The 27,896-nt window shown below is 38.2% G+C and overlaps 1 protein-coding gene across 1 annotated transcript in view; it reads right to left on the reverse strand.

Annotated features, from left to right (window-relative positions):
• Window positions 1–6,657: 6,657 nt before the first annotated feature.
• tmem8b (transmembrane protein 8B) overlaps window positions 6,658–27,896 on the reverse strand; it is a 36,128-nt gene continuing 14,889 nt past the window's right edge. The window contains exons 7-13 of the mRNA XM_027278399.1: window positions 23,796–23,892; window positions 23,263–23,386; window positions 19,999–20,141; window positions 18,537–18,715; window positions 18,216–18,362; window positions 13,553–13,669; window positions 6,658–7,756 (exon numbers count right to left, since the gene is read on the reverse strand). Of these exons, the coding sequence (XP_027134200.1) occupies window positions 7,421–7,756; window positions 13,553–13,669; window positions 18,216–18,362; window positions 18,537–18,715; window positions 19,999–20,141; window positions 23,263–23,386; window positions 23,796–23,892 (1,143 nt within the window). The 3' untranslated portion in view covers window positions 6,658–7,420. The remainder of the gene's footprint in view (window positions 7,757–13,552; window positions 13,670–18,215; window positions 18,363–18,536; window positions 18,716–19,998; window positions 20,142–23,262; window positions 23,387–23,795; window positions 23,893–27,896) is intronic.

The raw sequence follows: 27,896 nt of genomic DNA on the forward strand, positions 1-27,896 counted from the left end.
TTGTTAGCAAACAGTTCCTTATTTTCAGCTGATAGAAGATTATCAGTCATTTGGATTTATCATCTGGCCACCTGAAGAATTTCTGTTTACTTTAGCTCTGTGTTTGGTCTGTACCATCTCTTGGGGGAATATCTGACTCTTTAGCTGCTAACTGCTCCACTTCCACAAGTTTTTTTTTGCTGCCCGGTGAATGGCTTGAGAGTGGTAAGATTCTCAGTAGGTTCTCCCTGCGAGTGAACCCTTTTCATCACATGTTTTGTTGGAACTGCAAATCTCCGTGTTTGTGCCAGTATTTAATGAGACAAGATTTTATGCAAACATAATTCCAATTAAAAAATGATGACTACTGATTTTATGAAGACCTTCGCTGCATTTTTTAGCCGTGTGAAATTGCGGCAAACCTTAGAATGCAATGAAATATTTGGCATCTCAACACAGTGTTGACACTGAGGAGTGATAATTAAAGTGTAGACAGCAGTCAAATCTGAGAGTAACTACAAGGGACAAGTGCTCTTAATTTTGAAGTCGCAACATCATGCATCTTAAGCGGCAAGCCTCATTAGCACTCTACAAACCCTATGGCTTTTCACTCTATCAAAAGCCAGGCATCATTCTCCCTATATGACGATGTCTATTCGGGGCTACAAACTGTATATACCCATGACAGACCTTATTAAATCTCCAACTCCAACATTCAACTATCCCTCTCTACACAGCATCTGAAATCTAGCATGACCTTTGAGGTCCCATCAGCTGCCAGGCTATCTGCTTGATGTGTTTTTGTCCAGTGTGTGCTGACAGGAATCCAGAAGAGAAGCAGAGAGCAGCCAAATCAGGGATGTGAAGCTCTTATTCAGTCTGCCCTGTTTTGACAGTTTCACCCGCTCTATATACTTCTCAATTTAGGACTCACTTTAAAACCCTCCGTGACATTAAATGATTGGTACGGTAAAGATTCATACTAGTCAGAACCATACAGTCCGTACCTCTCTCTCTATACAATGATCTATGTTGACAGCAATAATTGGAATAACACTTTCATTTTTATCTCCTGGTAACAGGAACAAGTACACATGGGAGACGGAAGCTGGATAATCAGCATTCAGCAAGCACACGTGTCAAAAAAGACTACATAATTAGACCCCTGGTTCCTTTTTATGTGGAATGTAATGGTGAGCACACAAAGGCTTGTGTGTTCGATTTATCTGTTTCAGGTTTTAGCACTTGAGGCTGACACAGGCTGGTTTCAAATCAACCTGATCTGGATGTATAGACAAAAGAAATTCTAGGAAATACAGTTCTTTTTTGTACTCTGTAGCTTTGTGCAAAATCACCTGTAGTTGATTTCCTTTGTAATCTAATGTTCGTAACCTTGTCTTATATGTGGAATGGTTCTGCTTCCAGCTAATAAACAAAATCCACAGGCCATTTAAATTATTCATATCTGCACCAAAGAATCCAGCTCAAAAAAACCTATTTCTCTCTCTGTTTTTAATCACAGATTTGCGATAAACAAAGTATTTTGACCTGGTGATGGCATGAGATGAAAAGTCAGAGGGATCATCAAAATGAATGCAACTTATCCTGAGGGGAGCATGCATACACCCAATAGCTGTTGAAATTTTCACTCAAACAAACCACAAATGTCAACTTCATTGAGGTGGCTGAGGCAAAGTCAGGGGATTTCCAAAGTCAGTTGGTTTATCTTCTTGGGGACCAAGGATGTTTGTGCAAAATTTTATAAAGAATCCATTCAATGTTGTCGAGATGTTTCAGTCTGAGAGAATAAGAATGGCAACAGAAAGTAACTAATTTGTTAATTTTTTTACAGATAAAAACTTACTATAGTAAGTAAATAAATCAATACAGCAGCAACAAGCGTCCTGAAGATAACCGAACAATAGGATTTGGCCTGGGATCTTTATATGTGGTATTGATTGGCTGCCCATTGTGAGCTAGTGTGTGATCAGACCTGCAGGTCGTGGCTGTAGTGTGAACTGGCTGTCATGGGGATAATTAGACAGAGTGTCTAGTTAAACAGTCTTGTGTTGACTGTATCTCAATACCCTGTACTTATATTCCCCCGAAATCAAAATCAGTACTATGTCATTGACAAATTATATTCAAGGTTTGAAACTCAGTGGACTTGTGTTAACTGTTATGTTGGGTTGTTCCCCAGTACAGTATTTAACCTGCAGCCCTGACTCGTAGCTGAGATAAAAACTCAAGAGCCTCCACTTTCCCCTTCAGTATCTGTGCTGTTTGCCATTAAGACAGCTTCTCTGCCTCCTCTCACTGATACAGATACAGCAGCTGAAATAAGTTCATTTCTGGTTTTGCTCTCTTTCCTAACTTCTAATCTCCCTCATGGACATTCACTAATCTCTCATTTATATTTAAATCACAACTTTATGCAGAATGTCTAGCTCATGTGGCAAATGAGGCTTGTTGCTATTTCAAGCTCAATTAAAGTGAGTGATAGCATGATGAGATGCAGGAAAAGCCAGTGTTTTGCCCCCACTGATGCTGTGATGAAACAGTCGGAGAAGCTTTGACCTCACCATTAAAATGACACGGATAAATATATTCTTTATTTGCGTGAATTAATTGGCCTGTCCAAGACATAATTGCTTGTTATTTACTTAACTTGAACTAACTTAGAATCACTATGGACCAGTTTGCACCCTAGAGTGCATCTGGTCCTATAAAATGGCCTCATATTTCCTGGTTGCTATGCAGTCGTGCAGTATAAACATTTGACTTGTGACTCTCCCCAGATGGATGACACAACCATTACAGATTGACCAACATGTTTAATGGCGGGCAACAGACATTGTAGGTTAAATGCCTCCTTGGCTTTCTTCAACTCAAGTTGTTCTGGATGAAAAGAGGCTGAAAGATGACTCATTAGTTTTCCATCAGCCCTTCAGCGTCTTCGCTCCTTAGCCACATTATGCATCTTGTTGTGTTTGACCTTGGATACAAGCAGTGCACAAACTGCCATGCTTTGGGTGCTTATGATGTGCGATTTGTTGACTTGAGATGGAAATTCAATTCTAAAGGACTAATAGGCAGTTTGTCCTTGTTTGAAACAAGTTGTCATCATTTTCAAGAGTGTTCCCTCTGCAGCATTCAGTAGTGCCTGCATATGAGGTGCATCTCTTTTGCCTTTTCTTTTCTTGATTTTTAAACTCACATTCTCTGAACTCCTGTAATGGTACTATGTTCCGCTAGTTAGTATTCCGATGAATATGACTTGTCTGTGCAGCTGCTTTGTAATTGTACTTTATTTCATTTAATTAATTTAAATTTAAATGAAAAAGTCCCATTTTCACTTCAGTGAAGTGTGCTTGTGTGTCTGTTTCTGATGTTTTTTAATGTTTCTCTGTTAATGAAAATATAATACCTTTTCTATTACGACACATCTGTTTCCCCTTTTCACAGGGTTTATTATTGAAAACTTTATATGAACTTGTGACACTGAAAGCTAATGTACCTTCAGGTTGTTTCTCAGTTTAACAGGTGACATTTTATGAACGTTAGTCCCTGTAAATCATCATCATTTAACCTGAATAACAGTGTCAGGTTTGGTAATTTTGTACCTCTCTGTTTATGCTCAGTTAACTTATTTTCTTTAGTTAGTCCTGCTATCAGCTTGGCTCTAGGGATGACAGTATTATCAGTCAGTTATCAACCACGAAATTCTACTTTACTGTACATTTATTTATTTGTTTTTTAAATGATTTTTGATGGGCACACTAGCTCTATGTCAGTCTTTTGGTTAGTCAGATACATATAGTTATTTGTTATGTGTATACATGCATATTTTTTATCTTGTGCGGGCAGTGCTTTTTATTTATTTTATTTTATTTTATTTTATATTTTTTTTATCATCTATTGTCTGCCTCATGTTTTTATTTGTTTCTATTGTGTTATTTATTTTTTTGTTTTTATCTTGTTGTGCACTTTGGAAACCTTGTGTTTGCTAAAAATCGTGCTATATAAATAAAGTGGATTGGATTGGACATACTGTAGCATGCTGACATTAACATTTAACTCAATCTATCACTGTGCCTAAGAGCTGCTAGCATGGCCGTACACACTTTAACGTTCTTTAGGCAAAACTGAGGTTGTACCAGCAACATGTAGACACCAAAAGGAAAGTATTTCGTATTTGGATGGTGTACATCTCTTTATATTTCAACCTGGTATGTTTTCTCTGCACTCTGCAGGATTTACCCAAGGAAAAAAAGCCATGTAAATAAACTGAGCTGAAATTTCTCTAGTGCTGTAGGTTATGGTGTGTGAGAGTAATAATCCTGTTAGCTATGTTAGCCAAGAATCCATGAATACAAAGAAGCTACTTGCTTTGATTTCATGTGTGGTAGAACTACAGGGGTGTGTACTGTTTGAAATTCCAATATCTAAGACCTTGTCATTTTGGTCTAATTTGTCTCATTACATACAGTCACAGGCCTTTTATTCCCGCCAAGGGGTGCACTCTACACTTAGAATATTGAGTCTCTTACTACATGAATTTCAATTTCTTGGCTTTTCATTGAAGTGGGAAGTGGCTGTCCTGAAATATATACAGCTTTACAAAGTTTTGTGTTGATTTAACCAGTATTTCATTTTGCATTTAAATTTATTTCTGCTCTCAGTATTGACTGAAAAGGGTTCCTTAAATTATCCACTAGCACAAAAAAGAGAAAGAGGAGAACCAATTTCAACTTGTTTTTTTTTTTAATGAGATGAAGGGAGCAGACTCTTAATATGTGAGGGTTGTACTTTGTTCCGTTCAATATATGATATTTAATATACAGTAATATATAAATATATAAATGGTCTAAAGGGTCTAAATATGAGGATGATTGAACAAAATTTTGATAAAAGCTTGAAGCATTTGCAGTGTATTAGTCATATTGGTACTCGACTATAGACATCTTTTTTGTGTGCTTGTGCTTTTATTCTTTCTAGACAGAAAGTAGAGACGAAAAGTTAATGTAAGGGCTTTAAATGCCCTCCGGTAACCTCATTCCATCACATTTTCAAAGCTCAACAGAAACACTCCAAGTAAAGAATTGATGCATAATTAGTTGCAACAGTGGCAGTTCTGGTAAAAATGAGAAATTAGTTTTTTTTTTCTCCTTTATCTTGCTCTCTAAATATATGCTTTGCTTGCAGAGCTGAAATATAAAAAAGAAGGTGGCCAGGTCATTGTAGTGAGTGTGTGTTTATTTTGTATCACTAAAAACTATGCTTTCCCTGCTTTAAATGATTCTAAGTTTAATCAGTTAGTGACTCTACATTGATAAAATATCTGTGTTTTAGTTTATGTTTATTTGAGTATCCTTAAAGCAATAACTTCTCATTTTGGAGACGATAAGCAGATAGTTCATATCTGTCAGAGTTGTGGGGGCAATTAGCCTGTCCAAAGATTTAAAAAGAGCCTCTAGTTAACATATGATATCTTGTTGTTTTGTGCAAATAACATGTATAAAAACAAGCTATGGTTTTACTCTGGGTTTGTGCTTAACAGACAGGCTAGCTGTTTCTTGGCTTTCATTTCATATTTAACAAACAAATATGAGTGCTATCAGTCCTCTCATTGCATTGCCTAGTAAGAAAGCAAGTGCAATTCCCTAAACTAGGACATTCAAGGTTCCCACAGGATGATTTCTCGATTGTCTCTGACAACTGTTTAGTGCTGTCAGCATTCAAGGTTTGCAGTTTCTGTAAATATCTCAACATCTACTGAATGGATAGGTACAAAACTGGGTTGATATTCATTGTGATTCACGGACATGTAGTACCACCACAAGTTAGCATTTTTCTTTTTATCAAAAATCTAGAAAACTTTGATCCCTGACCTTTCATCTACAACCATCATCTGGTGAAAATGTCTTAGTATATGCACTGTTGCCCATAAAGTTGCAATAAAACATTTTTGCCTTTTCTCATGAAATGATTGTGACAATGTGATTTATTCTTGATAGATAAAATGTATCTTCTCAAAACTTTATTGATCAATCTCTTCCAAACATATCAATGAATAAGATTAAACCACAATTAACCTGATGTGTGTAAATAGGAATAAAAAGAGAAATGTAAAATTATAGTTTCTGATCAATTACCTGCAAAGCTAATGACATTCCAATCAAACTAAACTGTACTTTGCATTTAGTACTAATTATTGAATGTTAGCATACTAACACATCTAACAAAGATGGTGAACATGGTAAAAATGACACCCCCTAAACATTAACACGCTAGCATTATCATTGTGAGCACGTTGATGTGAGCAATTATCTTGAGTCAAGCCTCACAAAGCTGTTCATCTTTCTCTTTTTCAAATAATTTGATAAGACTGGGTGTGCTCACAGCGCATGAAGCAAAGAGTCATAAAACTCTCTCTGTCCTTATATAAGAGAGAGGCTGTATATCGACAGTATGCTCTGAAGCTGTCTTCATACTGCTGCTCTGTAGGAGAATTATTTATCTCTCGCTCTATTCCTGGGAGGATGCTGTTGACAGCGTCTCATCTCACTGTCTGAGTACCACCAGCTTCCATTAGGGAAGGAATTGCAATATGATGTCTTTGTGGGAGGTTCAACCAGTTGCACTACATTTAAAAGGTTCAAAAGCAGAATACTGAGGCAAAGAAAGAAAACATTTATTGTTTATGAATGTGGTGTCACACAGGTCCTGTCAGAAAAGAACAGGGAGGTGAGGTCTTGGTTTGAGGTCTCTGAAATATTCCTGCCTCCCCTCTTCTCTTTCAACAGGCAGCTGGACTTTGGAATTGTTCCCATCAAGAACAATCAGCACATTCGTGTAAAAGTGATACATTGCAATTGCTAAAGACAATCTAACATTCCACATGACAACTAGGTTTTACATTTGTGATGCCCACTGTAGTATATATTGTTATAAAAATGTACAGAATAACATTTTTGTGTCTCAGTGCAAAAGATATATTTCAAAAGAATTTCAGAAAAGCCGTGCCCTTGATAAATGTCCCCCCATGTCTCCCCCGATCTGTGCCCCAACAGTAAAATAATTGGCCTGTTTACAAGACCATCAATAAATAACCAACAGAAGCAGTTTTACAGTCACCGTCAGATAGCAGCAGTGTTTCAGCTTTGACTTTAAATACATATTCACAAACAACTGTGTGTCACTGTACACCCACAATTCATCAGGACAACTTTAACTATAGATAATAATAATTACAGTTGTATTGATAGTAATCACCATGACAATAACAACCAAAGAAAAGAAATCCAATGTGTCACATCTGCATTAAAGTATTTACATTGCTTTTTCAAGTTCTGTGGCTTAATTTCCCGTGTGTGAATTTCCCAAGTAAAAGAAGGCAATGAAGTGTCTCTAAGGTAAAAGGTTGGAAGTGGGGAGTTCATCAGCTCGTACAGATGCTGTTGATGGAGATGATGGCCGGGTCCACCAGACCCAGCTCCTCGTGCTCATTAACGCACAGCTGATAGCCGCAGCCTCGTCTACGCTTCAGCGGGGTCACCTTGGCATCAGGCTTGGCGCGAGGTGGCAGGAGGAAGCCCACGCTCCCTGCTATCAGCATGTGCCAGATGCTGTGGATGTAGAAGTAGTTCTCCTCCGTCTCCACAAAGGCGTAAAGGGCCACGGCAGACGTGGCAATCATGGTGCCCGGGAAGAGGAAGAACACCCAGCGCTTCCAGGTGGGTGGGTAGCAACGGCGCCGACGGATGGTCCGCACCGTCTGACAGGCCAACAGACACATAACACAATGCTTCAGCATTTAGACACTTTTATTATGAAATATAAAATAGAAAACGGCAAAAGTTGGGAACATTCTCAAAATGGAATTGTTTCTCAGGAGGTTTCCTGGATGTGTAATTTATCGATGGTAAGATACCATGTTCACAGGGTACACTTGATGAATACCCACAAATAATATGAAGAGAAATTTCCATGAATAAAAACTGCACTAGAAATACTGAGATCTATTTGCCAGCCCATGTAAACATTTTGTATTCCAAATATTATTAGTTGAATTTCCAGTAATTTACAACAACTCAGAACCAGAATAATTAACTTTTTGTTTTCATGTGATTTAGCTTTTATACTTGAATTACTACTTATGAATTGGGGGTTATAACATAACCAGCAAGAGTGCCGGGCTTTGAAGTCAATTTGACACAGTGGCCAAACCACATTACATTAGGAAATAAGTAGCTGTAAAACAGTGGGTACACTGTTTTGAGTATAACAACTCCTGTGAAGTGAATTTGATCCATTCGGTGCGCTAACATTTGGAAAAACAATTAAATCATTTTATCCCCATTCAAGTTAGCAGAGGGCTAAACTGGAAGTAAGTGGCTCAGCTGGTGGAAAGTTCTAGTTTGCTTACTCACACACAACGCAGAGCAGGCGAAAGATACAGGAAGTTTTATCCTCAGAAATTGACATTTTTCGGCTTCATGCACAACTGAGCAGTTTCCATAAGAATGAACGGAGCTCACCTCCGATGCCGTGTATAGTTCTCTGTATACATTGATGGTGAGCATTAGGAAACACTGTCACATTTAGAATTCACTTTGGTGACAGTGTAAATAAGCCACTACATCTGTGGGCAATGTTATCAAGTGTGATGAAGAGGAATAGATCACTTGTAGTAAGACTATATTGAAACATGCAGTCAAACTCTACTCTACTACTATGCGTTGAGATTTGTAATAAGCCTCTCCCTCTGTATCTCTGCAAAAGCATAATTCCAGCTACAAACTGCTATAAAATTGAAAATAAAATGTGGCAATCAATGTCATTTGCTGTTGCTGTAATTAGTCTCAAATTAAACAGTCCTTTCCAAATACATTAAGAAATACATATCAGTTTCTTTCTAGAAAATTAGAGACACATAAAAATAAAACAAATTTACATTTTTTTTCTTTTCCAATTGATCTCAAAGGCCCCCGTGTTAAACGCTCTCATTTTCTTAATTCAATGAACACATGTCATGTAGAAACAGGATATTGAAGTGGGAGATCACACAGGGAGCAGTCGTTCAAACATGGAGACCAATTGCTTTTCAGTGATGGAGCAGCAGGCAGTTTGCTTTGATTGTAGGAACAGAGGGATGGGAGTCTTCATAAATCTCCATTACTTTTACTGTCTAAAATTTATATTCATGTCTATTACTGCAGCATAAAGTCAGTCACAACTATTATAATCAGCTGATAGATGCTTTAAATTGGTCGCCCGTGATTGGCTAGTCACCGTTTTGGCTACTTTGTTGTTTATGCTCATGTTCCTGTTGGCAATAACTGGATATGATGTCTCTATTTGTTTAATATAGGGAATGTGCTCATTCTGTAAGTGGCCCACAATTGCTGAAAGTGTGACACAGAGAGACTTGGACATTTCATTTCATTTCCTTCTAAATAGCGTTTAGAGAGTGCTTCATTATTGTTTTCAGTCTCTATTTTCATCGGTTCATAAACACTGATTGCTTGCATTATATTTTTTCCCAAAACATTACCGAATCCCTACATTGTCGAGGGAAATGTAAGCCGTTCTTGAATGACAAGAATAATTACATGTACTCTAGCAGGAAAATCGCTCTAAATGAGTTATTATGCTGTATGCATTTTAGGTTAAAGACTAATAATATATGTGAAGCCAAGTGAAGGAAAACATGAAATAGGTTTTTATTGTCCCAATCCCTTTGGACTTTCACATTTTTCTGGTTCAGACAAGCAATTTTAGAACAGGATGGTCTTTTCATGCATGAGTCAGGGGCCTCATTTAGTTTGGAGAATTAGAGATATTTGGCATTTACAGATCTGAACTCCTCCCCGGCTTCTTACTGCTCATGACACTCCTGAAAAGCAGCAGGCGCTTTGTGCCCTCCGCTTGACTGATCTAATTCGGTTGTGTCGGGGAACATTCAGAATGCCAGGCTTTGCAGTAACATGACAAGTTGAAATGAAAGAGCTCTTGTAGAAAATGTGCAGTGCTCAAACTCAGAGGTGCGGCACAGAGGAGACAATGCCGAAATGTAGACATACGCTATTGAGCAGATGATAAATTACGACGTCTCAAGTAATCAAAGCATGAACCTTGGTTTATCTTTAAAAAACTGCAACATTAGCATAAGATCAAAGTGACTTCATATGGAAATGTTGCTGTTGTTACCAGTCAGTGTGTGGTTTATCGCCACTGGAAGATCAGAGATGACTCGATTTTAACATTGCACAAATTCTGCGTATATTTCCATTCTGTAGATTGTCACAGCACACCACACCGTGATATTTGCTTTTTGTGCTCATCAAATAACATATGTCAATGAGCCATTTATAATTGAATGGCAAATGTGCCAGTGCCTAAGGAAAACCAGCCAGCGAATAGTGGAAGCCAGTGGCTTTATGTAAATCTATGTTCATACACTCATGTTTGAATGATAAGCCAGTGTCGTGAATGAATTCTAAAGCGCTGTTGTTAATCTCAGAAGAAAAGACCTTTGCATACCGTCTCCTACATTTGGTGCTAAAACTGGAAGGTTTACATAGTGGAATCAAACAGTGCTTCATCTTCCACAGTTTCTGTAGGATCCTACAGCTCACAGAACGATAACTCTAAGAGCTACAACTCCCACACTTTATTCAAGGCAAAGCTTTCTCCAAGGAAGCCACAAACCTTGTTTTCAAACTCATGTCAGAGGTTTGGTGTTAAGGCTCTTTTTTTTTTTTTAAGAACCTTGCCTGAAAGACTATTATTTTTTATCTTCTCAGTTCAGGGAGCACATTATGACTTGGAGAAGAGTCAGTGAAAGTACAAGTTGACTTATAATGGAACTACAACCCATGACTAATACCCACAGGCTGCAAAACTTTTAAAGCCCCTTCCATGTTAATGTAAAATAGCTTCATTGGTCAGAAACTCACATTTTTTAGCCATGCACATGTTGAAACTTCATGTTCCAGCCCTAAGCTTAAATGATGGATTAAGTTCTTTTACACTTACTGCCATGAGGAACAATGGAGGGGGACAGTGCTGACACATTTGATCTGCTTGTTTAAACACGCTTGTCTATGAATGTCAAACACATATTATGTATTAAATTAATTACCTTGTATCATGTGTTAAAAATTACTGTAGGATCACTTATCACAACAGAACTGAAGCTTTTTGCCAAAGTGTTGTGTAGGTAAATTAATTCATTGTGACCAAAAAGGCTTTTTAAAGGAGATACTTGCATCGGACAATATCCGACGCCTTTTCCATATTTTACATGTGTCAGAGTCGGATACACACCCTGCAGCTGTGTTCAGCTTGGATGCTTTAAAAGCCTTCGATCGAGTGAGCTGGATATATCTGTGGCAGGTTTTGGAGAATTTCTGATTTGGCAAAAAATGTATAACAATGATTAAAACACTATACACCAACTCTTGTGCAGTCGTACAAACAAATAATATTTTGTCCAAAACATTCGCGTGGAACTTGGCAGGGCTGCCCGCTGCCCCCGCTCCTTTTTGCTTTGTCACTTGAACCGCTAGCCCAGACGATTAGACTAGACTCACACATCTCACCCATCAGTATACAAGGCACGCAACATAAAATCTCACTTTACGCAGACGATGTATTACTTTTTTTTACTAAAATTTCAGAGTCTCTACCTCAAATGTATTACTTTTTTTTACTAAAATTTCAGAGTCTCTACCTCAAATACTCAAAGTCTTCACACAGTTTAGCCTATTTTCTGGTTATAAAATTAACTGGGATAAATCCATCCTTGCTCCTTTAAATGCCCCTGCAAAACAAATTTTACCAAACTTAATTTTACCAGTCATCGAACATATTCAATGGCATAACTCCGCATTTACATATCTGGGCATAATTGTAACCAATTTCTCTGATATATTACAGGCAAATTACAATTAACTTAATACAGAGATTGTATCGGACATTCAGAGGTGGTTTGATCTCAAGTTGTCATTGCAAGGCAGAATAGCGATACTGAAAATGAATGTACTCGGCCGACTGAATTTCCTGTTCTCTATGATCCCTATGCCTCCACCACCTAACTACTTTGATGAACTACAGTCCCTGACTACTAAATTCATATGGAATGATAAAGGAGCTCGTATTCGCCTACGCACGTTACAGCGACCAACACACTCTGGAGGAGGCTTGGCAGTACCTGACTTTAAATTATACTACTGCTCCTTCCAAATAAAGCAATTGACAATTTGGTGTAAAGAGAACACTGTCACACCCTGGCGTCAGATAGAGGAAGAGATGGTAAAACCACATAGGATAAAAGACATACTATTTTGTGGGTTGAAGCTTAGATCTGTGTGTAGAAAGTTTGGGGCAATTATAGGCACCTCCTTGAGAATTTGGTCCGCTGTCCAGAAACATATCAGATGTAATGTAAAGCTCTGTGACCGCTCTCCTATTTGGCACAACTACAATTTATTACAGCATTGTGGTCCCTATTTTAATGACAGGTGGGCTTCTGGGGGAATTCACACCCTCCAAGATCTGTATGACAGAAATGGTTTGATTTCACTCCAAGAGCTTAAAGAACGTTATTCTCTCCCTGGGTTTCCTTGGTTCTTGTATTTCCAGTTGAGATCTGCAATTCGTGCCCATGGAGTTCCATTGGATTCACCTTTACCCTCTCATCCGCTGGACACTTGGATTTCCGCTCGAACACCCTCTACAGGCTTAGTGTCCGTCATCTACAATGAACTGCTATCTAAAGGTGTTGAACCCTTGGGAGTGACTAGTTCTTGGAACCGTGAACTTGAGGGTCAGGGTTATGATCTGGACTGGGACAGTATTTAGACCAACATACCCATCTCATCAAAGAACCCAGCACACCAACTTATTCATTATAAGTTTGTGCACAAATTTTATGCCACAGCATACAGGCGCTTCACAAGGAAACTGACGGACAATCCCAACTGTACAAAATGTGATCAGAACATTGTTGGCACATACCTTCATATTTTTTGGGAATGTCACTCTGTGTCTGGTCTCTGGTCCAAGGTGCATAAATGCCTCGAAAATATTTTAGGATTTCCCATTCATATGCATCCCCCCCTATTTCTATTCAGTGATGACTCCGCTATTAGTGGCAATATCAGATTGGCACAGAATAAAGTTATATTTAGATTTTTGATATATTTGATTGACAAAAAAAAAATTACTGTAGGCCAGTTGTTCACACACTGTAAGAAGTAACATTTTTCCAGGAAAAAAAAGTCTGTGAACCTGTGAAATACATGATTATAAATAAAAAAAGAATTTTTCATTTATGTCCATGACCAAATAAAACAATTGTTGTTGTTGTTTTTTACTATACTGTATTTTACATTTACACTAGCTTTATTAAGTTTCATTTTTGCTATATTACCATAAACTGTTTTAGCTTCAAATGATAATTTCTATATGCAGATGCTGTTGTTTTCAAATGTTCATCTCCGAATAAACCTATTTTTCACTGCAGAGCATTGGTCTACTGTGCAGTAAATATACAAGTTGCCCTTACCCATGCCACGGCCATGATGCCCAGAGCAAACAGGCTGGGTCCCAGCAGGTTCCACAGACCGTGACGGTCTAGCTGCAAAGCCATGGACAGAGACATCGCCCCCAGCAGATACAGCACCTTTGACAAAAAACACATGGATCAATAACAGGCTTCCATAAATACTGCTGACACTGTTACAGCCACAGTAAATAAGAGGGTGTTTGTGGGGTTTGGAGAGAAAAACACTGTCAGAATTGTAATTCTCCACATGTGAGAAAAACAGTAACAGGAGCTTTACGGTTGCATCACAAATCTTTCCGTAATGATTGACAGTTGCTTAAACACCGGGAGATGATTTTCAGTTGCAACTATGTTTTCATTCTTTCTGCACCTGTGTCCTGTTTTCTTAAAGTGAGAGTTCTACTTTTCCAAACACAGCTGGTGCATTCATGGAGGTCTCGTGGAGAACTGTGTTGCTGAAAAATAAAAAAAGGTTGAATGTACTACAAACAGGCATTAAAAAGAAAGATATGCCTCTGAAAAATGGTGTGGGTGCAAGTCAATTCAGCAAGGTTAAGAAAGAAAAGACAGAGAATTCTGTTATTTGGTAGTAGTCACGATGGTAAAACAACAATTTATTCTTGGCTTTGTTATTTTAACTTTTCAGTAAGCTCATTTGGAAAACAGTATATATTAATAGTCAAGGCTGGAGATGTTTCAGTATATATTGTTCTTATCAACTAATCCAATGAAAATATAAGCACCAGCGATGAATTGATCCTACTAACATGCTAAAGTCTGATCCGGCTTATTTCTATGTGATGTAGATCTATTAAAAACCCACACTGGTGCTCTGGGTGACATTTTCCTTCATTATCATGAACACACACACTGTAGTTTATTTTGACTCAATCCCGCATATGGCAGCCTGGTGCAGTAAATATGCACTAGAAAGCCAATGTGTATTAATCCATGGCTGAAAATAGTCCTTAGCAAATACACTATTTACTATTTGAAGTACAAAACAACAGTGCCCAGTTGTTTTAGAAGATAAAAAAAAGGAATAAAAAATAAAATGTGTTCTATTGATTTATAGCCAGCACAGAGTACCAGATTAGTGAAGTCGGAAAGCAAGAAACAGTTAAACACGTTGTTATTTTCTTATTTTCATGGGATTTGTTGACAATAAGAAAAACATGAAATAATGACTTATCCTGTAATGGTAACAGCCACTACAAGAGCGGGCTCTCATTAACAGCTTGTGTTTAAAACAAGGTAAAAGCCTGTTATTGTGTAAACATCAGTGGGGGAACGGTCAGTGCTGAAAATAGCTGCTTCTACTGACTTCTGTTGGAGTCAAAATTAGTATTTCAAAGTGCTTGCAGAGTAAAACATCAGCCAAGCGTCATCTCTATGCAACAACAATATGACAGTGAAAACAAAACACTAACAATAAAGGCCCATGCTATAAATAATACCAGTTTAGCACTTCTTCTTTTTTTTTCTCTCAGGCTCAAAATTTGACATAAAGCCACAGGATATAAAAGAGATAAAGTGAGAGAGGGAAAAAATCAATATGCTTTGCTACACATGCTTTGGGAGAACTTAAGCCTGTCCAGGATGCCTGGGGTCCGCCCGGCAGGGAACGTGAGGAGGAATTGGGGATTTTTGAGCAGGGAAGGGATGACCCGTCTGCAGGAAAACAGGACTAATTGGCACAGAGCAAAGAGGAGAGGAGCCACGCTGTTCAGCCTGAGGACTCTGAGCAGCAACAGTCATCAGTCATACTGCACCGCTGGATCATCCAGCACCCAAACATGCATGTATACATGTATTATACGCAGGCATGAACGCATGGATGCTCACAGGCAGGGGTTTCACTCTAATGAATCTTTATCTGTCATCGTGACGGACGAGCTTGCAGAAATTCTGGTAGGAAGTTTATTTTTATCTTCTGCGTATATTTTCATGCTTATCAATATACAGTAATATACACTTATTCTATATTGTTACATTTACATTACAATATCACCAAGCCTGTTTGCTTCAGCTCTGCTGAACAAACATGCATTTGAATATTGAATCATTTGACCATGTACATTCATTCTTCTGTTCCTTTGTGAACAGTAAGTGGTGGTCTATTTACAAGTTTTCAAAGCTTTCAAACTAATCTCATGGTCATTCGCTAAATATTAAGACCTTGCTCCTTCAATAATGTTGGAACCTTGTGTTTCTGCATTATTACATGTGCTTTCACAGTTCTTTGCTCTGATTTTTTATAGGTCTGTACACTCTATGACTGGCTGCCTCCACACAACTAAAATTGTGTACTGCATCAACGTGACTGTTTAAATTTTCTACCTGTGCTGTTGACTGTTTGTCCATCTGCTGATTTGCTGAACCCTTTGTCAAACAATGAGATTTTTGTGGATGTGGCCATCATTCCTATCTGTGACTGTAACAGTGTATCGGCAACATCACTAAAAATAAGCCTGACAGGCCAACTATAGTTTCAAGTATCAGAAGATCAGGTTTTAAAATTTAAGATGGCCAGAACAAAGAAACAAAGAGGATGATATCCCATCATTATCATTGACCATGACCACCCACCAATGAGCTTGGTTCTGCTTGAGGTTTCTCCTCGCCACCGTCACTAAGCTCTTGCTCATGGTGGAATTGTTGGGTCTCTGTAATAATATTATAAAGACTACGGTCTAGACCTGCTCTGTATGGAAAGTGTCATGAGGTAACTTTTGTTATGATTTGGCGCAATATAAATAAAATTGAATTGAATTGAAATGATCCTTTAAATTAAATTCTATGATTCTGATGTGATAACCTTCAGCAAGACCTACCAGCAAAACTTTGCTTGGAAAGTATTGTGCTGACATATTTGTGAGGACATTTAGACCTTTGAAGGTCCAAAGTCACACACGTACACACACACTATCAGGTTCTCCTGGGTCCTTCACCCTCTACTGCTGTTGTGGTCATGGACATAAACAAACAAACACACACACACACATGCGCACACACACGCACACACATACACAGACACTGTCTCTCTCTAGTACACAAACACACACACACACACACACACACAGTTCCACTTGCCAGTCCTGACATGTGCGATTTGATTAGTGACTGCGTACTGCAGCGCTCAGCAAAAATGAAAACTCTAGAGGACAGCAGATGTTCGTATACTCTCCCTCCCTCCCTCCCTCTCTCCCTCCCACTACTCCGCCCCCCTCTCTCCTTCCCCTCTCTCTCTCTCTGTTTCATTTATGGACATGGACGCACACACACTTATGCATACACACCACACACACACACACACACACACACACACACACACACACACACGCACACTTTCCCTGAGACTGCTCCATCTTGGTGTGCAGCCAGGGAGTGACCCAGGGAGAAGGTGCACCTGTCAGTGTTTACTGTTATCCACCGCAATATGTCAAGAACCAGAGGATTAAGCGCCGCATGTCGCTGATTTGAACACATTGATCTTTTAATTTAGAACTAAAAATTGAGGCATATGCGGCACTCACTTACAGCTCCCCTTCACAGCTTTACAGCTCTACTCCTCACTCCTCGAATCCCTCTTTGCTTCAGGGTTATCTCAAGTTGTCCACCACTCAGCTTAGGGGCTGCCAGACTGCAACACATGGCAGTGGACATGCATGATGCTCAGAAGATTTCTGGCTCCAGACATCTGAATCGCTGCCCGCATCTAACAGTTTGTCAAGCAATTCAAAGAGGTCTGGATTTGCTCTTGCGAATGGCTGCTTTTCCGTTTTGAGACACAGCCGAACGAGAACGTTTCTGGCGGCTCCACTGATGTCCTGCTTGTTACATAGCAGCAAAAGTGGAGGAAAAGCACTTAAATGGAGTACAGGAGGGATACGATGACACTGAGTCACTGTAAACTAATAATAAAACAAGTACTCAGGATGCTTTACCTTTTCACAGCTTTTGAGTGTTTCCTGCTGGCCACAACAAGGCATGTAAAATATATGTTTATGTCTATATTGTTGAAAGTGCACATGTGCATATACTTTCTTCTATATTTTCTTCTTCTTCATTGATTCAGGTCGGCACAAGTGCCATATACTGTATGTTCCAGCAATGACAGTCAGATTTTGAGAACACTCATTATTAAGCTGTGGTGCATTCAAGTTGTGTCATGTATACTAATGTAATAATAATTTTTAAAAAGTTAACTTTTCAAGTGGAAATGATCTGAAAGCTCATGGCTCCTACACTTTGTCATGACTTAATCTACTTAATGATATAATGTAGTGTACTCGACTTCCCGAGCAGAAAATACAAGCTCACAGGTTTTATTTAAGTGGAAGCAAAAATAAAGTTTGAATATCAAGACAAACATTGCCTACAACTCACTGCTCTTTGACAAACTACTGTACAGTTTATGACTCTCCCTTAAAGGTTCAGTGTTTAATCAGGTTTTTGTTACCTTATCTTATGGACCTTTTATATCTACAGACACCACAGGTCCTCTTCCACAGAGTCTGCCATGTTGAACAGTCATATTTCTATAACAAACTAAACATAGGCTCTAGAAAGGGCACATTTACCAACTAACGACACCACTAAATCCTACAGACTGGACCTTTGAGGATAGATAGGTAGAATTACAGTAGGAACATGAAGGTACCTGTTTGATGATAGACTTTAGCCTGGCCATAGCAATGACAGTGACCCACACTGACATGAGTGACCCAAGGAAGTCGCAGAACTGCAGGACGTCATACTCCATGATGCAAAAAACCACAATACCCGGCTGGTCACATGCATGGTAGAACTGTCAGAAGAGAGGATAAGGGCAGTGGTTAGGGATGAGCAGATGTGTCAGAAAAAACATTTGGCATAGCTGAAAAAAAAAACACACACACAATACATAACCAAAACTCAAATATTAGTTAGGTTTGTGAGTGACAGATCAATGCATTTTGCATTTTGCATGGCAGTCACTCACAGTGGAGAAGAACATGGTGAAGATGTAGACTGAAGCCTCTAGCAGGTAGTGGCTGCGAATGGCAATGGCCACCGGAGGGACGAACATCAGGTTACTGAGACAGAGCAGCAGGGTGGACAGTAACTGGAAACTGTAGGAGTAGGCCTCCGAGTTGTCTGTGCATCCCCAGCCCTCCCAGCCTAACACACACAAACACACATGCGCACACAGTCAGTACTGTAGTGTATGGAAAGAAGAGATGTACAGTAAGAGTGAAGTGAGCTTTTGTGTTTGCTTTATAGGTCAGAAAAAACTGAAGTTAGAGCGGTTTTGGTAAACAAACTTTCAAGGATTCAATGAGTTACTTAGCTTAAATCTTTTGTCTGGGAAAAATCTCTGCTATGCAGTAGTTTGTTTCAAAAGCTTGTCCCTTTAGAATTTCCAGTATCTTTTAAAACAGATAAAAAATGTATCTCTTGACAAGATGAATGCTACATCAGCACTGTCTTACAAACACGTTTCTGTGTGAAAAATAATCAAAAACCAATACACTACGCGTGAAGTTGTTTATCCTGCACAATAGAGCCTCCTGGTGTGAACGCCATCCGATGTGAAAACAGCCCCACTTTGCCACTTGAATTGGATCCTTATCAAGTGGTGGATTGGATAAGACAGTGTGAATTAAATATTCGTGAGCGCTGTCGAACAGGGGGTATGCAGTGTAAGACGGGCCAAGGGCAAGTGCTGAATGCAAAGCGGCTGCCAGGAAGCAGTCACACATATGAAGTATGACTATGAATTGATCTGTAGAGAGACCAGTTCTGATAAAAGAAGATCAAAGGCAGGATTTAAAAAAAGCCTCAGAGGACACGCTTTGTTTAGTTTCATAAGTTCATCTTTTATTGAAAAGCTGCTCATAATTAAGAGCCTGTTTTATTGTTCGATCAAAACGGCTTATATGAAGATGATTAATACCTGATCGCTGTATGACTTATTGGACAGCGGCACATACGATTTAATCACTGTATTTCCAGCTCAATTCTGGGAGATGACCTGTGCCGTCCCATCTTGCTCTCCTCCATTTTCTTGTCACTCTGCATGATGTATTTTCCAACAAATTAGTAATTCTCTGCAGCAGTGATGACCCAATTTCCTCACAGAAAGTTTTATCTTATCTTGAATGAAGGAAGAAAGGCTTTTGACTGCTGAAAATCACTTCAAATTATTAATTCATGCTCATGCTTTTTGCTAATTATTAATTGCTGGTTACTAATTAATGTCATTATCGAGTACACATATTCATCCAAATATTTTTTCACTCCTATCGAACGACATGCTTTGTTTTGTCTGGTTTCCATAAACAGGTTTGTGGGCGTGAATGCAATTGTAAAATACATGAACCACCTAATCTGAATTTAGTTTGCTATGAATTAAAAACAAACAATGTCATGTGTTGCAGTGGATTGTTTATGTACTTTCTTACCTGCTTTGCATTCACATGCAGCATACAGGTAGTTGTTTGTGCGCAGAAGCTTGCACTGTCCATACGTCCCACAGTCATTGATGCATGGAGTCAGGTATGAGCGCATGTACACCTCAGCAGTGATATTGGTGCACGCCTCAAATCTGGAAAAGTCACAGACAGACAGGTGGAGGTGAGCATGTGGAACTTCTCTGTCTTACCAGCGCGAAGGTAAAAATCAGTCCCTGTTGTGTCACCATGTTATTTACATTTGTAGTTTTGTGTGAGACATCTCAACAAGTATTGCATAGATTGCCATTAAATTAACATTCATGTCTCCCTCAGGATAAACTGTAACAACTCTGGCGATTCCTTCACTTTGTCTAGTAACAACAAGAACTAAACATGGTGAACTGAAGCCAAATTATAGTCGCACAGAGCTGCTAGTGTGGCTATACACGCTTATGTTTTATGTCCTCTAGCACTCATCACATCGCCACAGCACCCTGGAGATGAAAAGGTCATTCTGGAGTTGTCAGATGTCAAACAAATTTCCTCTGTTGGGCTTGTGTAGTCTCCAAATTCAAAAAGCAATTATAAAAGTAATTTTCCACAAATGATGTTTGTGTTTTATAGACCAACAAAGAAGCTAGAGTTCAACAGTGATAGTTTACCTTCATTAGGTATCTCAATTAGGTACCCCACCAACACTCTGCTTATAGTCAGATAGAACTCAATTTCTGACTTCTCATAAACATCTCATTATTTTATACTTCATGCATACCACGAAAATCAAAAGGTACATTTGGAGGTTGTTGTTATGAAGCTATATTTGTTTATCTGTGCATGGGCTAAAAAGAAAGAAAAATAAAAAATTGAAAAACTATCAGTCACAAAGAATGAAAGGAGGTAACACGTGTTTCATTTTCTAATTGGCACAGCTGCTTTCTTTATTTTTTAAATTAAATCAAACAGCTTAATTGTTGCCTTGAAGAGCACCTATCATTCACACAACATCTCTTCTTCTCTAACAAGACCTGATTGATCTAGCATGTGGAAATCTGGGAAATCTAAGACACAGCTATGCCACTGTTTTTCACATTTTCATACCTCAGCAGGGCTCTCATGTGAGGATGAGACCATGTCTCACACCATCTGTTATTATTTGTTATTCAAATTCAATTGGAACTCCCAAGAGGCTTGCAAAAAAAATCTGCTTAATTTCATTCTGTTCACATTTTTGTGCCATTAAGGGTTCGACAAAACAGCTCAATCTGCTGAACTAATACTTAAATACTCATGAAAATCATCAAGTCAGACAACTTAATGGAGACATTTCGTCCACTTTCGTTCCACATTTCCGAATTGTTCACAAATTTGTTAAAATAAATGTCAGTCAGCACTTTTTTTTGCCAAGATGATCCATCCACCTGACAGGTGTGGCATATCAAGATGCTGAATAAACACCCTGACTACAACACAGGTGTGCCTTGGACTGGTCCCAACAAAAGGTCACTTTAAAATGTGCAGCTTTATTTTGAAACCACAGTTATTCTGCAGTGAACTATCATACTACTACTATTTCACTACTTGTTTCCCTGAGAACGGCAAACTTATGACCCACCCTGTTCTGCCTCTGTACTATAAAAGCTTTACTATATGTCTTACTGTACATATACTTACTGTACTGTAGGTGCAATGCATTATGGTCTGCATAGTATATTTGACATAGAAAAACTACAGTCTCTGCCTCTTTTAGAATCAATTTATACCCATATGATGATGATGAATGTTGAATGAAGAAAGACGCTCTTTGCTCATTGCGTCTAAGCAAAACACAAAAATTGGACTCTCTCTATTACCGTTTTAAAAAGATCCAAACATTCAGTCAGATTCTTTGCAACTGCTGTGGAAATATCTCAAAGTAATACCAAGTTTTTACAGTCTGTTGAACCAGACAAATGCTGTACAGCAAAAAATATATGCAGGACTTCCCGTTAAAGGAAAGGTGCATTTTCAGGTCTGTGTCCTATTTTACAAAACACATGTGTAAATTATTCTGTTTAAACCTAATATGCAAATATGGAAAAATGAAAAATCTGCTTGGTAAACCTCAAAATCTATCGCTCTTCCGTGTCATATGCTACATGTACACCCAAAGCACATTCATAAAAGCCAATCCCAAATTAATCTGCTGGGTGACAGATGGGACAGGATGTGACTGAATGAGGGAGGCTGCACTGGTTAAACAGCATGGTGTTTTCATTACAGGGCTGAATTAGTATTTTTGGTAAATAAACTACTGGTTGTTATAGAAAAATTAGTTTTTTAAGAAATATTGAATATCCTATTTTGCAATTGTCTTTCTGTAATGATGGCAAATATTGTCTCACAGAGGTCGCCTTAGGGAAGTGGGACCAAGCCAAATAATTGAGACTGTCAAAAATTTATGAGCAACAATCATTCAACTGGTATCAGTGATTTTTTTTCTACTCATAAATGATGTTTTGGAGACTTTCTGGGTTGATTTAGGACTCATCTGCAATCTGCAATCTCGTACAGTTTATTTGCTTTGCCTATCATCCAGACCAATTTACACCTAACCTAGATCTAGTCAGACCAGTCACGCACGTTTGATATGATGATAGTTCATAGGAGCACAACCTTATTGGCCATTAAGGCCAATGGCTGCCGCTAGTTTGGAACTGATGTAATTCTGCTATTGTATCAGTAAACAAACTGGATGGTCTAAAGAACAAAACAACAAAGAAGATGTTGTTGATAACAAAGTGTGTGTTTGCCATATGTATGAGTGTGATTCACCAATTATGGTACAGCACACATTTAGTTACTCTGATTAGTTGTAGGCATTTTAGTCTATACCTGTTGGTTACAGTTTATTTTGGTATCGTCTCCACTTTGAATGTAATACTTTGACATTTTTGGAAATACATTTATTCGCTTTCTTGCTGAGAGTTTACTGGGAAGATAACACTCACATGTCTGTATGCAAAATATGAAGCTACCATCAGCAGCTTGCTAAATTGGCTTAAAGCTGCTGGCGATAGCCTCATATTTAGCATACAGAACAGTGGTACATACATAGTATCTTCTAAATTGGTTCAAGAGAGTGAAGAAGGGTATTTTCCAAAGTGTTAAACTTTTCCAAAATCAAAGAGTTCTTTTAATGAATAATACATGTATTTGGGTGATGCTCTCTAGTAAAGCACACTGTAATTATACAGGATAAACAAATGTCTGCAGAAGCAGTATTGCCTGCTTTACCCATGTTCAGTGCCACATAGAGAGCGTAGACTCAGGTACCAGGTGCCTGTTTGTGGGTAGGGAATCCTCAGTTTGGTGATATTAGCTGAGGCATTCACAGAAAGGAAAAACCCAGCCACGGATTCTGAAACAAAAGAAACCAATGGCAAAGGAGTTTAAAAGAGAACAGAATGAACTCTGTAGAGCACACTACACTTACTTGCTTCTCACATTTTGCAGTGAAAACATTTCAAATATGTGAAATACTGAAACAGTCGAAGTTGTTAAACAAAGTTGTAATGAAAGTGCTGAAATGAGTTAAAGTCTAAAAAAAACTGCTTCCAGTTCCAATGATTAAAAAGAAAGATGATGATAGTTTAAGTGTAAGCTGAAATTTAAGCAAAATCATTAAAGTAAATTGTGTATAAATCGTCAGAGAGTGAGAGGAGACATACCCTTACCCCCACAAAAAGCATTAATATTCCTATTGAACAATAAACAGTTTAAATGTTTCTATACATTTGGGGATTTTGTCAAAGGTGAATTTGACATACCTGATTCACATTTCAGTGATGAGTTTTCTCGTAAGAAAAGCGGCATCCCGTGGTTCAGGCAGCCAAACACTGTAACATTAGCTCCTTTAAGCGTGGACTGCAAGAGAAAAAAACAAGCAAACATCAGTCATCCATCTAACCATCAACCATCTGCTGCCATCAACACTGGTGAGCTAACACTGTTCATGATTACTTCAGGTCTCATTTCCTCTCAGCGGTGAGATAGTAAACTTTAAAACTAACAAATCAAGTGAAACTGCTCTCCCTCTGTGTGCCTGAGGCACCTAAATGAAGATGTTGGCAGTTTATCTCCTTAAAGCATCAATTATACATTAACACACTCATGCATAAAAAAATAAAAAAAATCTTGAAGAATTATTCAAGCGCTGGGAACTGCATATGCTTATACAAATTGGCTCACTCTGCAGAGAGGTGAAAGGAGACCACTACAGTCTAATTTGGTTTATCCGTAACAGATCTACAGCAGTACAAATAGCAGCAAGAAGTGACTGCATGTGCCCATAAAGCATCCGTGTGCAGTCGCGCATCAAACCTGACACTTGAGTTTCAGTTTTGTTTATTCGTGCACAGTGTGTCTCTGTTTTTTGGTAATGAGGAGGAGGTACAGCAGGACAGATTTTTTTTTTAACTATTGTGAAAAGTGTCTAATTTACTAAACCTGCCAGTCAAAACATTAAGAGTTAAAAGTTACATTAAAAACTTTGTCAGACAAAAACTTTACAGGAGAAGATACAGCATGCATACATGCATTTGCTTTGTGTCCAAAGGGAAATGTGCTTGGTGGTTGGGATAACTTTAGGCAATTATTTCTTGGATAAATAAGATTTCTATCACCCTCTTTGAATATAATGAGTATAATGTACAGTCCATACAGAGAGTCGGCAAAGTTGATGATTAATGACTCAACAAACACTTTGCCAGGTGCTAAGATTTCAGGCATCTTAAACTCACCATCTGGCTTGGACTCTCTTAGTAGTAAGACTCAATCACGCCTACTGGCATTTCAAGTCCACTGCCTCCTGCTTCCCCCTTTCATCCCAACTCTGCCCAACAGCTTGAAGATGAAGGATTGATCAAGAAACTCTCATGGATGGATTAGCAGGGGGGCCCAATAGACATAGACCCAGGGGCTGCAAACAGGTCAGGAGGCCCCCAAAGCCAGACTCTTTCTATGTAGTGACTGTTATCAACATCTCTAAGTAAGTAAAAAGTAGACATGCTTTTAGTCGGGCTGGCAGCGTGGGAATGTCAGTCAAGACGTTGCACCAACAACTACGAGATGATCCTCTTACATTTCCTCTGGCGTCAACATAAGGTTTATTTTTCAGCTCTTTATTAAACTATCTACATGGTTTGCCAGTAAATGTTGTTGCAAACATTCATGCCCCCCCAGAAGATGAAATGTGATGACCTAGCACCAGCTGGTCAACATTAATTTTGTGCAATACTTGGTTTTTTATGTGAGGAGTGCTAATTAATAAATGTTTGGATGCTAACCCGCCAATCAAACATGGTGAACATTATACCTGCTAAAAATCAACACGATCTATATGTTTGGCTCTTGATCTAAATAAGTCCCTTGACCTATCTGGTACAAGTGCCCATTAGTTTTATTTCTTTTCTCTTTTTTTTAATATCAGCTAAGCCCAGATAGTCATGACAACAGCATTGTGATGGGCCTTTTTAAAGACTTCCCTATTAACCCCTGTATGACTGAGAAGGTACAGCATGTGATGAGACAGGAGGAAAAAAGGCTTCTTTGAGCTGTTGGTCTTCTTCCTCCTACAAAAAGCTCCACAGAGATCTTATATGACTCAGCACTGCTTTTGGGACTTCATTGTGTTTTTTTGCTGTGTAATTAGCCTGCCTGACAACTATTTCAAAACTGGGCCAAAAAACAGCAAAATGAAATGTGTTGTCTTGTATTGCGCACAGCTTGAAATCAACTTTTGTCCTCAGTGTCCTGCAAACTGTCCCAGACTTAACAATCATTGTCCCAAATTGAAGATCTTTTATTTTTTTATTTTACATAATGAATATTGTCAAATAACTTTGTTTCAGTCAGTTGCAGCACTATGTTGACTCACTCACTACTTATATCTTAAAAATCACCCCAGGTGTTTGGGCACAATCAGGTTTCATAATTCTCATTGTTTGAGTTCCTGTTTCTTATTTACTTATCTCAGTTTGTTCAATAAATGCAAACCTTTGAACATTATTACTATCTAGCCCAATAATCACAAACTCACTACAGGGAGATATATTTTAAGTAAAAAAAAAAATCTTCAAAGGGATGGAGAAGATCAAACAAACTATTGAAATATTTACAGCCTATTTACATATTGGCAAAGCAATAGAACCACGCTAATCCAGAGATTCGGAGACAAAGAGTACAGTGAGAGAGAAGGTCAAATATGCACACCTACTAACTGCCTGCACACAGCGCAAGAGGTGAGGGATGGACCCCAGCTCTGTTGGCAGCAGAGCCATAGACTAAAGTTACTCTGATCAGCATGAATGGGAATTAATTACAATGCAATATATTTAAATATATGTCTCACATTTTCTCTGATTGTCCGAGTAAGCCATCAAATCTAGAAATAAAGTGACTAAGAAGGTCTGAAAAACTGTCAGAGCTAGTGATTAAGTTGCCAAGTTGGCATCACTGATTTTGTGCCAGTGTTACTTCACATTTTTTTGAGTTTGAACAGCAACAATAAAAATTTCACAGGCCTATACTCCATGATTTATAAACCTAAGAATTGAATTACATTCCACTACCACAATTGTCTCAGACACTAACTTTGTGTTCCAGATACTATTTGTAGGAGTAAGTTAGTCTTTGTTATTTTTGCTATTTTTTGCTAATATTCTTTGTTATTTGTTTATTTATTATTTAAACCACATCCCCATGGTGCATCAGTGGCCTTTTGAATTTGTTTGGTTTAAAGTTTAATTTGTTTTTTAATGGACAAATGGCCACTACACTATTTTTATTGTACCCGGGACATTGGGGCATTCTTAATTTTTAGTGCTGGTGTTGTGGTCTCATTACTTGTTCTTCCAGGTATATAAAGAAACTTAAGTGATGTGTGCATGAGGAGGCACACAGGGAAAATCTAGCCAAAAATACCATCTTAATTAAAGTTTAAATAATGATTTTAAAAAACTGCATATTTACAGGTGTAAATACAATTTTGGTGACTAATAAGTGATACTGGACACAAAACAAGATACTCTAAAACTTTTTTTCCTCACATATTCCCCTCTTTTCAATCAACATTTATTTTATTGCTATGTTTTGTATACATTTCTGTATATAAGCAATTGTTGGCGCTGTGAAATTAGAATCCTAGAAAGGTTTATACAGATGGAAATGTCAGGCTTTGTGCTTTTAAATTGCATGTATTTCAGTAAGGATTCAACCTCACCTCAAGGATGCCGCCTAAATAATGTAACACCCTCTACCAGCCAGAATTTGGGCCAGCTCATCTACATTTATAGGCTTAGATGAAGCCACTTTATAAATACAACCACTGTCATGTTGACATTGTTTCGCTACCCGTTTACAGCTAATTAAACAATTAAACAATTCAACTAAATTACATAGCCCAAACATGTTTTTGAATGTTTTATTTTCTCATAGTATAGTTCGAGTTATTCACATTGTATTGACATAAATCCTTCAAACCCAGTATTCAAAATTCCTAATACCCTTTTGGTTACCAACATATCAAACTAAGGAAATAAGATACTCTCAAGATGAAGATCATTCCTTGTAATATGTTTGATCATTCTCAAGTCTATCATCTGAACCATGAGCTGCAGAAACCAGAAAATTCATTTGTCCTACATGTGGGGACTGAAATTAAGATTTTACTGATAATTGACCTCCATCTTTAGCTCATCATATCATTTCTCCTCAAGCTAGATGCCGTCCTTTCCTTAGGACTGTACATCTTTGCCGTCTAGTAACAAATAATTTGAAACAGATTTCAATCATTTCTTCTGTTGTCAGGGCTTTGTTGTTCATTTTCTTTTTTTATGCCCTATTTTAAATTCATGCCGGAAATTTTATTG

Source organism: Larimichthys crocea, chromosome III, assembly GCF_000972845.2.
Source record: "Larimichthys crocea isolate SSNF chromosome III, L_crocea_2.0, whole genome shotgun sequence".
Taxonomy (NCBI): domain Eukaryota; kingdom Metazoa; phylum Chordata; class Actinopteri; family Sciaenidae; genus Larimichthys; species Larimichthys crocea.